Source organism: Chiloscyllium plagiosum, chromosome 11 (genome assembly GCF_004010195.1).
Source record: "Chiloscyllium plagiosum isolate BGI_BamShark_2017 chromosome 11, ASM401019v2, whole genome shotgun sequence".
NCBI classification, from domain to species: domain Eukaryota; kingdom Metazoa; phylum Chordata; class Chondrichthyes; order Orectolobiformes; family Hemiscylliidae; genus Chiloscyllium; species Chiloscyllium plagiosum.
In genome coordinates, this window is record NC_057720.1 from 59465439 (window position 1) to 59482264 (window position 16826).

Sequence of the window (16826 nt, forward strand, 5' to 3'; positions counted from 1 at the left end):
TTAATGGAGATGGAGAGGTCCAGGAAGGGGAGGGAGGTGTCAGAGATGGTCCAGGTAAATTTAAGGTCAGGATGGAATGTGTTGGTGGAGTTGATGAATTGCTCAACCTCCTCGCGGGAGTACGAGGTGGCGCCAATGCAGTCATCAATGTAGCAGAGGAAGAGGTGGGGAGTGGTGCCGGTGTAACTATGGAAGATGGACTGTTCTACGTAGCCAACAAAGAGACAGGCATAGCTGGGGCCCATACGGGTGCCCATGGCTACCCCTTTGGTTTGGAGGAAGTTGGAGCATTCGAAGGAGAAATTGTTAAGGGTGAGGACCAGTTCACCCAAACAAATGAGAGTGTCGGTGGAAGGGTACTGTTGGGGATGTCAGGAGAGGAAGAAACGGAGGGCTTGGAGGCCCTGGTCATGGCGGATGGAGGTGTGGGGGGATTGGATATCAGTGGTGAAGATGAAGCGTTGGGGGCCGGGGAAATGGATGTCTTGGAGGAGTTGGAGGGCGTGGGTGGTGTCTCGAATGTATGTGGAGAGTTCCTGGACTAGGGGTGATAGGACAGTGTCGAGTTAGGTAGAGATGAGTTCAGTGGGGCAGGAGCATGCTGAGACAATGGGTCGGCCAGGGTGGTCAAGCTTGTGAATTTTGGGCAGGAGGTAGAATTGACAGTAAACAATTGAGGCCGTAAGCCTAATCCATGTGGTTCTCCACTTGTTACAACTTTCCAACCTGAAAAAGGCACATTAATCCTGACTGTTTTTGCTCTCTGTGTTAACCAATCCCCAATGTATGCTAATACATACCCACTGTTATGCTGAACCTTTATTGCATATTTTGCAGAAATCAAAATAGAGTGTATATCTACAGAACTTGCCTTTATCAGCTTTGCTTGTTATATCTTCAAAGGACTCTACCAAACTTTAATATGATTTCCCTTTCTTATGTTTTCTAAATGTCATGCTATTTCTTTTTTAATATTGGATTCTAGTATTTTCCAAGCAATATATGTTAGGCTAACTGATCTCACATTAACGGTTTTACAGTCTGCCAAACCCTCCGGCATCCAGTGAGTTCTGCAATATTTTGACAAAAGCGTCCGATATTTCTATAGTGATATGGCTTGGAGACAGATGGCCGAATTAAATAGCGTTTCTACCTCTGTATTCTCAAGAGTAAAATTGAAACCCTCAAAATTGACCTCAGTGGTTCCTAACCAGACATTTTGAATAACCAATCCTAGACTTGCAAATAATCAATTCTCAACACCAGCTTGTGGCTTAAGTAAAAGACATAGCAATTTATTAGCAATATAGTAACTTGAGTGGAGCAAAATTAAATAACAAATTAATCTAATTGGAAAATGTTATTAACCCAAAAACCTTTATTTATAGCTCCACAAAAGACAAGACAGACAAACACTGTTATGGGATAAGTAAAAGAAAATGACAAGCTGGCTAGATTACGTTAGTGGTTTTCATGATGCGCTGTTCTATAGGCATAATGATGGTTTCTTGGTTGATTTTCTAAAGATGTTGATTAGGGTCCCCTTTTCAGTTCACTTTGTGGGAGGTTAGGCATGGAGCTTTCAAAACTTCATGCTGTAGCATCAATAGTCAGACTCCGATTTCACAGGAAACATAGTCCAAAACCCAATTCTAATGCTGACCACTCCTTGACAAACTGACTGTCTCCTCTGCGAGATTGCAGTTACCATTCAGCATCTACTTGGGCATAAAGACTTTTCCAAACTTGCTTAACCAACTCATAGGTACTTGCCTCATTAATAGCCAACCTCTGCAATCTGTTTAAACATAAAGCTTTACTTGCTGCTGAAGTATCTACAGAATGTTTTGATCAGGGACCAACCTGCAATTCACTTCCAAACCTGGCCTTGTGGATAAACAAATGCTTGTTTGATCTGTTTTTTTCCCTTGAACATGGACTGTTACTCACAGTCCAAAAGTTATATTTCAGCTCACATTCCGTAGTTCATAGATACAGCCTAAAATTTATAAAAGAATAAAGTAAAAATAATCAGTGAGGGCTATAACAACAGACACTTGCTGTAAAATCTTTTATTTTATTCTGTTCGCAGATTTAAATCAAAAATTGCGTTTGCTTTTATAAGGCCATATCTACTTAGAGTAGCACCACCGATGATCTCCATATCAATGCCTGCTCCTCGACACTGAATAAAATGTTACCATTTAAGCTACATTTTCTTTTAGTGAGTTTTGAGACGATTTGTAGCTCATTTTGAGGTTCTGGATGTAGGTTTGCTTGCTGACTTGGAAAGTTCATTTTCAGACGTTTCGTCACCATACTAGGTAACATCTTCAGTGAGCCTCTGCACGAAGCACTGCTGATATTTCCTGCTTTCTACTTTTATGTTTGGGTTTCTTTGGGTTGGTGATGTCATTTCTTGTGATGATGTCGTTTCCTATGGTGATGTCACTTCCGGTTCTTTTTCTCAGCGGGTGGTAAATGGGGTCCAAGTCAATGTATTTGTTGATAGAGTTTTGGTTGGAATGCCATGCTTCTAGGAATTCTCATGCGAGTCTCTGTTTGGCTTGTCCTAGGATGGATGTGTTGTCCCAGTCGAAGTGGTGTCCTTCCTTATCTGTATGTAAGGATACTAGTGAGAGAGGGTCATGTCATTTTATGGCTAGATGACATTTATGTATCCTGGTGGCTAGTTTTCTGCCTGTTTGTCCAATGTAGTGTTTGTTACAGTTTGTTACAGTTCTTGCACAGTAGTTTGTAAATGACATTAGTTTTGCTTGTTGTCTGTATAAGGTGTTTCAAGTTCAAGACCCTATACATGAAAATGAACTTTCCAGGTCAGCAAGCAAACCTACATCCAGAACATTTCCTTTTCTTGGTCTCACTTTCAAAATGCATTATTTTGTATATTTCTATGTCAGACTCCATCTGCCACCTACTTGTCCAATGTACTCAGTGCATTTTGTGCTCATGCCTTTTTCTTAAACAGCTAGGCTTTCAGTGCTGTGGACAAATGTATTTACCTGCCAAAAAATTCAGTTGTTGATAGGTTGCACACAATATTTGTTGTGAAGTGTTTGATTTGGTTATAGTGTTACATCATTTGTAACAAAGTCAATCTTGGACTTTGATGCATGTCTTTTGGAACATCTGCTCCATTTCCTCCATATAGAGTGGAAAGAGGGACAGAATTTTATAACCACCCACTGGCAACTTTGGAGTCAGACAAGCGGATTGTGGGAGAACTGAAATTTACAAGTGTCACTTCCTGCACAGCTATAATTTTTAGGATAGGAAGGAGGTCAGGTTGGCTTTGGATGATGGTGGGGAAGCCTGGCAAGTTTTCTTTCTTGAATCTTGAGTGAGAATTGAAGCAGGGGTTCCTCCATCAAGGTTCCCATCTTCTGATTGGGATCCAGCATGTGAAGTCTGCTGTCCCCACTGGACAGTCAGGTTGGCTGGCTGCTTTCTGGGGAAGGATATCCTCTCCGTCTCCATCCAATTAATACTGTACTGTATTAAATGGCTGCTGGGTACCAGGACCTGGGTACATTCCCCATTGAATTTTTAAGTGATGGCTTGGGAATCTGGCTGAGGAGGACAAGATGGAAAATTAGTTTCTACAGAGATAAAAATACAAATTGATTAGATTTCCAGGAAAGAAAATTGAAGTTTCATTTTTGAAGAAGATTATGGAAATAGAGAAATAATGCAGGACCAAAGAGAGCAATAATTGGTTGTCTTTCTTTTTAAGTTGTAATCAGACATTGAATGCATATTTCTGTAGATCAGGGACAAAGCTAGCACTAACCTCTGAAATTATCCATGATGAATATTGTTATTTGTTCCGTTGTCAGATTTTATGAGTCGAAAACTTAATGTTATCCAATCTAGGGTTTAAGACTTTCCCTGGAAGACCATGATTAACGGTCCCTTGGCTCATGGGCCTAGTTTTGCTCCTAATTCATATGTTTGTAAACAGCAGTTTCGTTTTCTGTGATTGTATCCTTCTATACACTTTTCTTTCTATTCTTTAGTAAATATGGGACAACCATCATTTGAAGCAATGACATCCATTGTTAACAGACTTCACAAAAACCTAGAAGCAAACCAGGACCAGCATGGCAGAAACAATTTGCTGGCATCATACATTTACTATGTTTTCCGTCTCCCAAGCACAGAGTCAAACCCCTCGTCACCAGGTGAGACCAGAATTTGAGCACCATAACTTAATGTGTCCCACACGACTAAAGAGTATAGTAATATAAAAGCACCAGCTACCTTGAAGTGCCATCTCAAATGATGACTGAGAGTGCAAAATAGGGTTAAATTTGCCTCATGTTTTCATGGAAGACAGTGGCATTTCGGTACTGTCACTGAACTTGCAATCCAAAGTCCCAGGTTAATACTTTGGGGACATTGCTTCAAATCCCACCATGGCAATGAAATTCAATTAATAAAGTCTGGGATAAAGTCTCAATAATGGTAACAACTATCATTGAATCCTGCAGAACGTCATCTGATTCAGTAATGTTCTTTATCTAGTATGCCGACATGGCAAATCCACAGAAATGTGGTTGACTCTTAATTGTCCTCTGAAATGGCTCAGCAAATCTCTCAGTTCAAGGACAATTAGAGATGGGCAACAAATGCTGGCCCTGGTTATCTCTTGAAAATATTTTAAAAATAATTTGGTTCATCATCACAAAACAGGTTGAGGGCTGTCCTGCTTTCCAGTTGATAACAGACCCTTAAGATGTATTTCATTATGTTTTCTGTTGTTTTTTAAATATTTGTCACTGTTTACCTCATATAATTCCTTAAGTAATGTGTTGCCAGCCCTCTTTCCCCCTTTCCAGGCACACCATCCCTGGCCAAAGTAAATATCCATTTTAATCCTGTTTAGTTATAATCAATTGATATGAAAGACTTGAGAAAAAAGGTGACACTTGCTGCATTAATGACAAACTGGAATCAGAAAGGCGTTTCTGACTGAACCAAACTCTATTAGCTCTATTGTTCTTGACATCTCTTTCTGCACTTCCATTTCAAACCAAATTTCCCAAATTAATAGTGTCTGATCTATATCATTATTTACCCACCTGAGTTTGAGTCTTGTCAAAAATTGCATTTTCAAGTTTATATATAACTCATGTCCTGTCCTGAGTTGCATCAGCTGAATTTGCATTGAATTTGAAATTGTGCACTGATCATGATTGAATCCTTGGCACAGGTCCCGGTGGCTGTGTATTGGGTGGGTCTATGCATTATGCTACGATGGCACGTTCAGCAGCAAGGCTGGCCAGCCTGAGTCTTAGTCGGTCCCGGAGTCTCAGTAACAGCAACCCTGATATCTCAGGTACTCCAACTTCACCAGATGATGAAGTGAGGACTATTATTGGCAGCAAGGTAAATGATCTCCTATTTTTAGGCACAGATGTGCATAATAAGGATTTAAGATACATGTAGTGTTCAAACTGAACTTATGAATTATTAAACAGGAACATCTTATTTACAATAAAGTAAAACATAATTCAAGATAATGTGAGTAGAAAGGATAGAATTGTCCTTTTTGATTATCTTCTTTTCCAGTTGAAATACTTTCTGTTCTATCCTTCATCTCCAGACCCGGATTTAGATTAGCTTATCACTTTATAGTTTTGCACACCACTAAACCCTGTGGTAGGAAGCAGCTGCAAAGTTGAGATAATGCTTTGTATTAATCAGTTTGCTGTGTTTTAATTAAGCCATTTAAATAGTTCAAGAACTTTAAGTAAAATTTGCTATTTTTTGGCACAGGTATTTCATTGTGCAATTTTAACCTTTCGTTTCAGTCACTAAAAATTGTTCCATAACTACTTTAATGGCATAGCTTTTATGTGAACTGCCTAGTTCTAAATCATGTAGACCAGGAAAATTTGACTTGTAGTCTCTACTGTGTTAACATGTTGTAACACAAGACCGTTTGCTTGACAATGACCAAATAAAATCAGTGAGTTGTATTCATTGATCATTGCCTACTTGAAAGTACAGGTGTTGTAATCAAGTGGGAATTAATATGTAGTTCTACCTTGTTGTTCTTTTTCTCTACCCTCTTTAACTGCCATTATCAAATCAAAGAATGGCCATTTTGAGCATCTCGAGGGCTTCTCATTCAAACTTCAGAAAGAGTCAACACTTTTGTTGTAGTTGAGTTATAGGAGATTCTTTAAATACATTTTCCTTGTACTTTATATATTTTTTGAGAAATTAATACACCATCCAGCTAAATGTTTTAAAATTCCCTCTCCCATCTGCTTCGTTCACTTGTTCAGGGACTAGATCGTTCCAATTCCTGGGTTAATGCTGGTGGCCCAACTGTCCCATGGAGAAGTCCCCCCAGATCAAGCACTGAAGTAATGCAGGTGGATTCAGATGCTAATATATCTTCTTCAGGACATTATTTTGCAGCTTAATTTTTTACTTCCATCCATTTCCCATTATTTTCATTATTTGAGTATTCTGGACTTCAGTTCTCTTGAGTTTTCCTAGTATTTGCCTGTGTTCAATAGTTTTATTTGTAAGTTATTACTTACTTCATTTAAGACCATTTTCTACAACTTAATGCTTGAGTCCTTGTGCATGCTATTGTATAAAAATGCATGGAATACATGGTGCATTATCTCATGATCACACAGTTCTATAGTATGTATTTTTTTCAATGTTATGAAATTAACAAATTAACAATCCTTAATTACTTCAGGAGAGAGATGTGTTTCACTGTTTATTTAATCATTTATGTCTCACTTTTTAACAGTTGAATCATTTCCAGGGGTGTTGAAAGTTGCCTGAACATAATGTTCCAGGCTGCTTTACCAAGTTTGTACCAGTGAATTCTGAGAAAGTGACATTTCTGGTCTATACAGTTAATAGGTGTACATAACTCTTGCATGTGAGGACTAACTCATGACTTCAAGTTTCTGTCATTGCTAGTGACACACCTATAGTGTTGCATAGATATAGGTACAATCCCTAAATTAAATTTGAAAGAATAGTATTAGTTTTATTTTTGTTTTTTCACACTTGACCTGGTCATGGTTTAAAAAACTTTTATGTCGACTTTTAAACTTTACCGAAATTGTAGATATATTACTGCAACTGAAGTGAAGCATCTTGACTTGTGCCTCGTGCCACATACTCATGAGTCATCAATTACCATCATTTTATGGACAAGTTTGGACAAGTTATGAAAACAAATCATGACTTATTTTGTTATCACAGCATCCATATGCTTAGAAATATATTACTTCGTGCATTGTTTAAAAAGGACTCCAATGAAACCCTGTTCTCTAGTTTCAAAAATACAGATGAAAGTAGATTATTTCAGGAAGGCTTCTCTTGTTAGTTTTGGCCAAACTCTGTAAGTGGTTTGCTTTCTTCATCAAGAAGTTTGTGACTTCAAGGTGCGGCTTAAGGTAACCTGGACATAAACCTCAATATACAGATGTTGAGGAAAGTGTGAAGAGGTGAACATCTGCAGCCATAATTTCTGGTATGATGAGTCCTAGACTAGTTGATGGGAAGTGAAGGTTACACACTACTTCTACATCAAGATGATGCAAATAGACATCCAAAAGGCTTGAGAATAATGGATTGAAATTGGAACATTTAAGTTAAGTATTTACATTAACATTTCATTAATTTGGAGTTGAATTGTGTGTTACATGTTCATCCAAATCTATTTTCTTCATGTTGAAACCTGTGTTCTTGTGAGTTGAGCTGCAGAATACCTAAGCACCAAATAACTACAAAGGTTTGTGTGTAAATCTTTCAAAACTATTTGCACTGTAATTTCACATGTATAACTGATCCCAGTTAAAAAGAAGAGAAAAGCTGTACAATGTTCTAATTTGTAAATTATAGAAACATGCTTAGCTGATATTGGTGGACAAGAAAAATAAGGAAGAAATTGGGTGATTATCAAAATTCAAAAGCATAAAATAAAAGATTATATAAACCTGAAATTACTGAGGTAGTACTGAGCTTGGGTTTTCAGAGCATGAAAATTGCAAGACAGTAGAACGTAAGAAATAAGAATAAGAATCAGCCAAATGATCCCTCATTCAAAAAGAAAATGCTGATTGTCTGCCTCAACTCCACCTTCTTATCCAAACTCTCTTGATTCTAGTTGTTTCCAAAAATCCATTCATCCCAATCTGAGTAGAATATTCCAAAGATTTTCAACGAATACATTAAGAAATGTCTTCTTCTCTTGGTCCTTAATGGCTGACTTCCTGTAATATAATTGAAAGGGTCAGAAATGGGGATATTCGCTGATGATTGTACAATGTTCAGCACCATTTGTGACCCCTCAGGTACTGAAGTAATCTGTGTTCAAAGCAAATAAGATCTGGACAATATCCAGGCTTAGGCTGACAAGTGGCAAGTAAAATCACACCACACAAATGCCAGGCAATGACCATCTCCAATAAAAGACAATCTAACCACCACCCTGGGCATTCAATGGTATTACCATCACTGAATTCCCCACTATCAGCATCCCTATAGTTACCATAGACCAGACATTCAACTGGACTCACCACATAACCACAATAGCTACAAGAGGAGGTCAACAGCTAGGAGTACTCTGGCAAGTAACTCACCTCTTGATTTTCCAAAGCCTGGCCATCATCGACAAGGTACAAATCAGGAGTGAAATGAGATACTCCCCATTTACCTAAATGGGTGCATTTCCAACAATACTTAAGAAGCTTGACACCATCCAGGTCAAAACAGTCTGCTTGATTGGCACCACATCCACAAGTACCCACTACCTTCACCACTAATGCTCAGTAGCAGCATTGTGCACTATCTACAGGATGCACTGCAGAAATTCACCAGAAATCCTTAGACAGCATCTTCCAAATCCATGACCATTTCTACCTAGAAGGACATGGGCAGCCGATACATGGGAACAACACCACCTGCAAATTCCCTTCCAATCCATTCACCATCCTGACTTGGAAATATGTCCTTCACTGTCAAAATTCTAGAATTTGCTCCCTAATGGTATTGTGGGTGTACCTTCCGCACATGACTGTGGCAGTTCAAGAAGGCAGTCTACCACCATATTCTCAAGGGCAACTGGGGGAAGCAATAAATGCTGGCCAGCCAGCAACACTCAATCCACAAATGAAGTTTAAAAAAATGTCTGTTATCCTTCATTGTCTACTGTCCAGCCAGGGAAACAGCTTTTCATGATCTACTTCATGAAGTCCTCCTAAGAATTTCACAATTCACTAAGATTTCATTTGCCTAAAAACCTGAAAATTTAGGTTCATTCCATTCAATTACTGTCAATAGACTTACCCTGTCTTGTCCAAAATCAATCTACTGAATCTTTTATACTATCTCTGAGAGAACTATATCCTTAGGTAAGGAGACTGTCAGTATATATAGTACACCAGATGTGGTTTTGTCAATGTTGTATATAATTGAAACAAAATTTTTTTAGCCTTGAATTCTAACCTTGTTGGAATGGAGGCTGACATATGCCTTCCTATTTGTTTTCTGTGTTTGCATGTTAACTTCCCATGGATTGTCTCTAAATTCCATGTATCCCACAATTTTTATTAGTCTCTCACCTTCTTTAAAAAAATCAGTCCTGCTTTTCTATTCTTTCTACCAATGTGGATAACTTCACATTTCCTCACATCATACAGCATCTGTCACATTATTGTCCAATCACTTACCCTGTTTGTATCCTTACATAGTTTCTTTGTGCCTCCTCACATCTTAATTTCCTGCCTAAGTTTGTACAATTAATAAACTTGAATACATTATGCTGAGTCCCCTCATCTATGCTATTGATTTAATCATAAATAGCTGAGGCCCAAACATTTATCCTTTTGACAACACACTAGTTACACCCTCTCAATCTGAAACTGTTGGGTCTATTCTTACTCTTTGTTTTCTGTCTGCTAATTAATTCTCAATCCAGACTAATATATTATCCTCAGTACCCTTATTCTGAATCTTGTGCAGAACCTCTTACGTGGCACCTTATTGAATATCTTTTGAAAATCCATGTATACAGCATCCACAGGTTCTCTTTAACCTGTCCTGCTAGTTAAATCCTCAGAAAATTCTAATACATATGTCAAACATAATTTAATTTTCATAATACCATACTGACTCTATGTAATCATTTTATGATTTTCTAAGCGAAGAGAAGGCAAAGCACTTTGCAGTTCTGACATTCTGCATAAAAATATGTCACTTATGTGAAAGAAAAAAGAACATTAGAACATCATTCATCATAATATTTTTGATTAAAATAGCAATAGGAATATGTGACAGAGAGTATATCAAAGAAGAAATGGTTGTCAATATATAAGTCCATGTAATATTTGAAAACTCTCTACTGGATACACTTAAACAATCAGGAAGAATGAAGTTAACTGACTTGGATATGTAGGTAATCAACTCAACACAGATGATGTACACAAGAAATGCAATATTTTGTTTAATGTGCACTTTAATAGAATAATTTGAACAAGAAGTACTGTATGTTGATGTTCCAATCCATTTTATGACAAATAATATCAGTAGCAAAGCACACATCAGAACATAATGTATTATTCAAATTCTTGTTCTGCTCTCAAATCAGTTTTAGACATAAATAACGTGAAAACCCCTATTATGGATGTGAAATTACAGTCATAGTTCTTGGAATATAATTTGGCAGAAGGTATTTTATGCTTCCAACTCCTCTGCATTAGCTTTAATAAATTCATTATGCCATATCTGACTTCACCAATCTATTACCAACATTCATTCCACTCCATAGGCGATGGACCGAAGTAATCGCATGTCATCGCATACCGAGAGCACAAGTTTCTTACAAACGTTAACAGGACGATTACCAACTAAGAAGGTAGTGCACAGTACTATTGTGTGAGGCAAGTGAGGAAGGTGGGATAAGTCTACGCCAGGAAGTCTTGAATGTTATCTCTAATTCTGCCTAATCAGATTCAGGAGATTACAGTCCTGATCAAGTTGAGTTTTGCTGAGGAACGTTCGCAGCATTTATAGTCTGCAGTGTCCTAATTCAGTTTATGTATTACATTGTGTAAAATTGCACTGCTCGATTGTCACAAGTCATCAGAACGCAGTCAGTGGGCTGAACTTGAAACAAAATTTTCTTTAAGCAAACATCAGAATGGTGATTCCTCCTTGCCCGTGCAGTTTATTATTGGGGACATATTCTCAACAAATTGGTGGTTAATTATCATCCATGTCTAAAATTTGCACTGGGCATATTTAACAACTGCAGCAGTGGCTGATATTTTAATTCTGTAATGATATTGAAGTTTTATAAAGGAATCATTCAAAATCATTCAGCAATGGAGACAATTCATGCATTTCACAGTCTTTTGATAGTTCTTCCCTTAGAAATGCTAAGAGGTTAAAATTGAATCTACCTTTATTCATTGAATAAATGCACCCAAGTAATGCACTAAGTCACATCAATTCAGAAGATAAAAAGGGTAATGGCCTAATTTCTGCTCCTATGTCTTATGGTCTTTCAGAGGGTGAGAATTGGGAGCAGGAGTAGGCCATTTGGTTTTTCGAGCCTACACCAGCATTGAACAGATCATAACTGGATATGAATCTATCTTGAAGGGCTTTTGCCCGAAACGTCGATTTTCCTGCTCCTTGATACTGCCTGAATTGCTGTGCTTTTCCAGCACCACTCTATTCCAGACATCAATTCAGAAGGTCTTAGCTTCATCTTTGGGCTCCACTAAGTTATCTGTTCACTGTCAAAACAACATTAGGAATGTTGTGTAAAACTCAAAAGACCTGCAAATGCTGGAAATCTGAAGCAAAGACAGAGTGCTGAAGAAACACAGCAGATCTGATGGCATCTAAAGAGAGAAGACAGAGTTAATGTTTTGAGTACAGTGACCCTTTGTTGCTAGTACAGCATATAGCAGGAAAGTCATTTTGGAATAGTAAAATAGTAAAAGCTGCTAGAGATCTAGAAAATCAGATTTTCAGATGAAGAATAAATCTTTTTGATTTCAATTGTGGATCTGCTATTTGGTAAACTTCTTCATGTCAAGTGGAGGTCCTCATTTTCATCATCCCAGGTGTCCAGCATGCAAATGTAATGGAATGAAACCCAGTGCCAATTAGGGATTGAAACTACTTGTCTTCCCTTTATCTCCCTCAGAGATAAAAGCATTCTATTTCATGAGATGTGTTGCTTTCATACTTATTGTTTTACAAACAGATTTGGTTATTGTTTAAAAATAGACAGTTAATTAAATTCAGCTGGGACTGAAAAAAACCCCTAAGATTGAAAATACTTAATTTACCATCTCGTTATGTTTGTAGAGGTCAGGCAGAATGACTATGTCCTTATTCTGGAATTTATATTGGAAGAGTTTATAATTCTTACTGTGTTGTGACTCAGCTATTACACGAGGAACTGGCGCTGCAATGGGTTGTGAGCAGTGGGAGTGTGCGTGAATCTGCTTTACACCAGGCCTGGTTCTTCTTTGAATTAATGGTGAGTAGAATAGCATTAAGCAACATCTTTGTGAACTCTCCAATTTAATCCTGCTAATGATTCCTAAAGATTTCATCATTAGCTGGTAAAGAAATTTGTGGGAAAGGCTTGATCTTTGTTATGATGATTTAATTTCTGAGCACACTGATGATTTTAGCTCCAGCCCGATAAAAGAATATCCTAAATCACAAACCACTCTTGTACCTACCAAAGGTGGAACTGATTCTGCAATATAAACCTGATCCATATTTGCTGGATGAACCTTGTTCATGCTATGGATTTGCGGTTATATTAAAATTCAGTTCAACAACCATCTTGGCAGGGTGCCTTCCTGGTTGATAGAGAAGTCAGTTTCAGCCCTCAATTATGAAATTAGTTTTATTTTATTTGTATAGTAATTTAAGAGCTCAGGCACCAGGACCATTTGACTTTGTCTCCTAAAGCATACATCTACCCATTTTATATGAGGCAGTGTTGCCTCTGAAAGTAATGCTGTTATATGGATAGAGGCTTCTTTGAAATTGTGTGCGGTTAGCTCATGTGACAGCCATCTTTCATTTAACTCAATTTACTGAGCCAACTCATTTATTGGCTCTACCTGTCTTAATTAATGAACTTGGAAAAACTTTGAATGAATATTATGGGTGGCACGGTGGTTAGCACTGCTGCCTCACAGCACCAGAGACCCGGGTTCAATTCCCGCCTCAGGCGACTCTCTGAGTGGAGTTTGCACATTCTCCTCGTGCCTTGCATGGGTTTCCTCTGGGTGCTCCGGTTTCCTCCCACAATCCAAGTTAAATTTCCCGTAGTGTTGGATGAAGGGGTAAATGTAGGGGAATGGGTCTGGGTGGGTTGTGCTTCGGCGGGTCAGTGTGGACTTGTTGGGCCGAAGGGCCTGTTTCCACACTGTAAGTAATCTAATCTAATTATGATTCTAGCAATTAAGAATCTGAATTATGAGTTTAGATTCCTAGACATACAGTTATAACACTGGCATCTACTTGGCAATGTGCCTGGTTATGTCCTGTTACACAAAAAGAAGGACAAATCGAACCTGGTGAATTACTGCCCTATCAGACTACTTTTGATTTTCAGCGAAGTGATGTAAGATATCACCTACAGTGCTACCAAGTGACACATATGCAACAATAAACTGCCTACTGATGTTCAGTTTGGATCAGTCACTCAACTCCTGATCTTATTACAACCTTGGACTAAATATGGATAAAAGAGCTGAATTCAAAAGGGGAAGTGAGGTGACTCCCTTTAATATAAGGCAAGATTTGGCTGAGAATGGCATGTAGGAAAAACTGGAGTGGTAGAAATCTTGCTGATTATTCATTATTTTTGATTTTACTCTTTTAGTGATTTTGGTTTGGGACTAAAGATGACTTTTGGACTTTATGAAACATTTTATGGTAAAAGAAGAATAACAGACTAAATAAACTTTTTTATGTTTCTGAGACCAGGCCAAAAGGCTAATTGCAAGCTGAGTCTTGCCCAAAAATGATCCAACAGATGCAGTGACCCTAGGAAGAACGATGTATTTAGACAGAGTGTAGAAGTTGACTATTAATAAGGTCAGTACCTAGGAACTGGTTCCAGCAAGTCTGGAAAAGACACTATGTTCAAGCAGATGGCAGTCATTGAATGGTAATTGAGGTCTTAGGAAGAGACAATCAGCCTGTCAGAGTAGAATCAATATTTGAGTTGTTTTTGAGCTGTATTTTCTGGGGGAGATGACCTTGGCTTCTGACAACGTAACAAGTTTTCAAAGTTCTCTGCCCAATCTCCCACACCAGCTTCCAGAACCTGAGAATATAAAGCTGAGTTAGAAGTATTACTACCTATACCTGAGTGAACTGAAAAGGTGACCCTGATCAACATTTCAGAAAAGCAACTAAGGAGTCCACATTAATACCTATGAAACAATGCCCCACTAAACCCATTTAAATAATATGATCAGTTTTGTTACTTTCTTCTATTTATCCCTTAACTATGTTTGTTTGCCTGTCTGTCTTTTTGTGAGAATGGAGGCTGAAAACAAATGTTTGGGGTTTAAAGAATAGGCATCAATCAGTTTAACTCTTTGTTTAATTTTTTTTCTCTGCCGTAGTTATTGTGTATTTAATAAATAGTTAAGTCTTATTTGAGATACAAGACCCATGTCTGGTATTAATTATTCACTAAGTCTTGGATTAGTTATTCAAAAGCCTGGTACATCATTGGAGTAACTACTGGGGTTTTCGCTAGTTTAATTTTACTGTGTTGTAAATACAGAGGTAGAAATCTGATTTGGTTCAGCTGTCTGCCTCTATTTGTAAGAGGGGTCAAAAGATATTTAAGGTAAAGCATTTTGCTGGTTGTAGTTATATCCAGCACAAAAGAGGGTGATTGTGATTATGGATGACAATCATCTCAGCCACAGAACATCTCTGCAGGAGTTCCTCAGTTTAGTATTCTTGTACCTACCATCTTCAGCTGCTTCTCAATGATCTTCCTTTCTTCGTGAGGTCAGAAGTGGGGGTGTTTGCTGATGATTGCACATATTAAACATTATTTGCAACTCCTCAGATACTGAAGTGGTATTTCTATAAATGTAGAAAGACCTGGACCAAGAGTCAGGCCTGGTTGACAACTAGAAGGGAAAGTAACATTAGCAGCCCACAAATGCAATGTGGAGGTAGTGGTGTAATGTTAATTAGACTGGACTAGTACTTTAGAGACTCAGGCAAATGTCATGGATTGTTGGAATTCGAAATGAGTTAATACATTTGGAATATAAAAGCTCGCCTTAGTAATGGTGCTGATAAAACTGTCATTAATTGTTATAAAAACTCATCTTTTTTGCCTTTGAAATGGTTGAGAAAACCATTCAGGTCTAGGGGACCTAATGATGGGCAACTCATGCTGGTCTTGCCAGAAAAATGTCCTCATTCTATGAAAGGATAAAGAAAAAGAAAGGTGCCAGGCAATGACCATCTCTAACAAGAGTGTCTAAACATCAAATCTTGACATTCAGTGGCATTACTATCATGAATACCCCACCTTCAACATCTTGGGGGTTACCATTGAACAGAAACTGAACTGGACAAGACACATAATTACTGTGATTACAATGGCAGGTCAGAAGCTGGGAATTCTGCAGCACAAAGCCCACCTCCTGACCCTTCACGGCTTGTCCACCATCTACAAAGCACAAGTCAAGAATGTGATAGAATAATCCCCGCTTGCCTGGATGAGTGTAGCTCCAACGACACTCAAGAAGCTTGAAACCATTCAGGACAAAGCAGCCCATTTGGTTGACACCCTTCCAGTACCATTACCATTCACTTCCTCCACTACCAACTTATAGTGCGAGCAATGGATCATATGCAAGATGTACTGCAGTAACTCACCAAGGCTTCTTCAACAGTACCTTCCAAATTCATGACTTCTACCATCTAGAAGAACAAGGAAAGCAGCTTGATGGGAACAAGAAGCTCTGCAAGCCACACACTATTCTCACTTGTAATTGTATTACTGTTCCATCATTGTGGCTAGGTCAAAATCATGGCACTCACTCCTTTTTTTTAATAAATATTTTTATTAAAAGCGTTTTCAAATTTTTTACAAAAGCAACTGTATATAAGAAAATACCAAAATACAAAAAGTAGAGATAGTACAACAGTGTCATATCACAATACTATTAATAATAATAAACTGTCTACTATTCTACCAGAACAAACATATCTGCTTAACTTAAACTAAACTACAATCAAATTGAATAAAAGTTAAATTAAGCTGAATTCAAATTAACTTAAATTAAATTATATCACATTACTTTATTCTATTTCACTCACCACACCTCCACTGAAGCTCCTATCCGCGGAGCACCAGTCATTGTACCCATATTTTTTCCTGCTTTCCCCTCCCTCGGACCCACAAGCTGCCCAAACTGACTCCCATGGCTATATAAGCGCCCTGATACTATTACTGTTAAGTCTGTGTCTATATAATGTAGAAAGGGCCGCCACATCTTATAAAGCTGCTCCGTTTTATGGTGCACCATATTTGTAAGGTAGTCTTGGGGGAGATGCTCCATGACACCCCCTTCTTTTACAGTATAGTCGGTTCTGATATTATGCGATAGTCCTGTTCTCATGCAATCTTGGTTTATAAGAAAATTGCGCAGTAGCCACGTAATTTAAACTAATGGGGCCGATATCGCATTATAGCCGATACAGTTGATGAAAGTTAGCATTCTACAAGTAACGGTCTAAATTCTTCA

The 16826-nt window shown here is 38.1% G+C and overlaps 1 protein-coding gene across 13 annotated transcripts in view; it reads left to right on the forward strand.

The window, feature by feature from the left end:
* Positions 1-16826, forward strand: part of dock7 (dedicator of cytokinesis 7) — a 170611-nt gene that overhangs the window by 76071 nt on the left and 77714 nt on the right. For 8 of the 13 annotated variants that reach the window (XM_043699469.1, XM_043699470.1, XM_043699459.1 and 5 more), the window contains exons 21-25: positions 4038-4202; positions 5234-5409; positions 6315-6404; positions 10829-10915; positions 12461-12556. In XM_043699469.1, the coding sequence (XP_043555404.1) occupies positions 4038-4202; positions 5234-5409; positions 6315-6404; positions 10829-10915; positions 12461-12556 (614 nt within the window). The remainder of the gene's footprint in view (positions 1-4037; positions 4203-5233; positions 5410-6314; positions 6405-10828; positions 10916-12460; positions 12557-16826) is intronic. The other 5 variants (XM_043699467.1, XM_043699468.1, XM_043699471.1 and 2 more) reach the window with 3 other exon arrangements.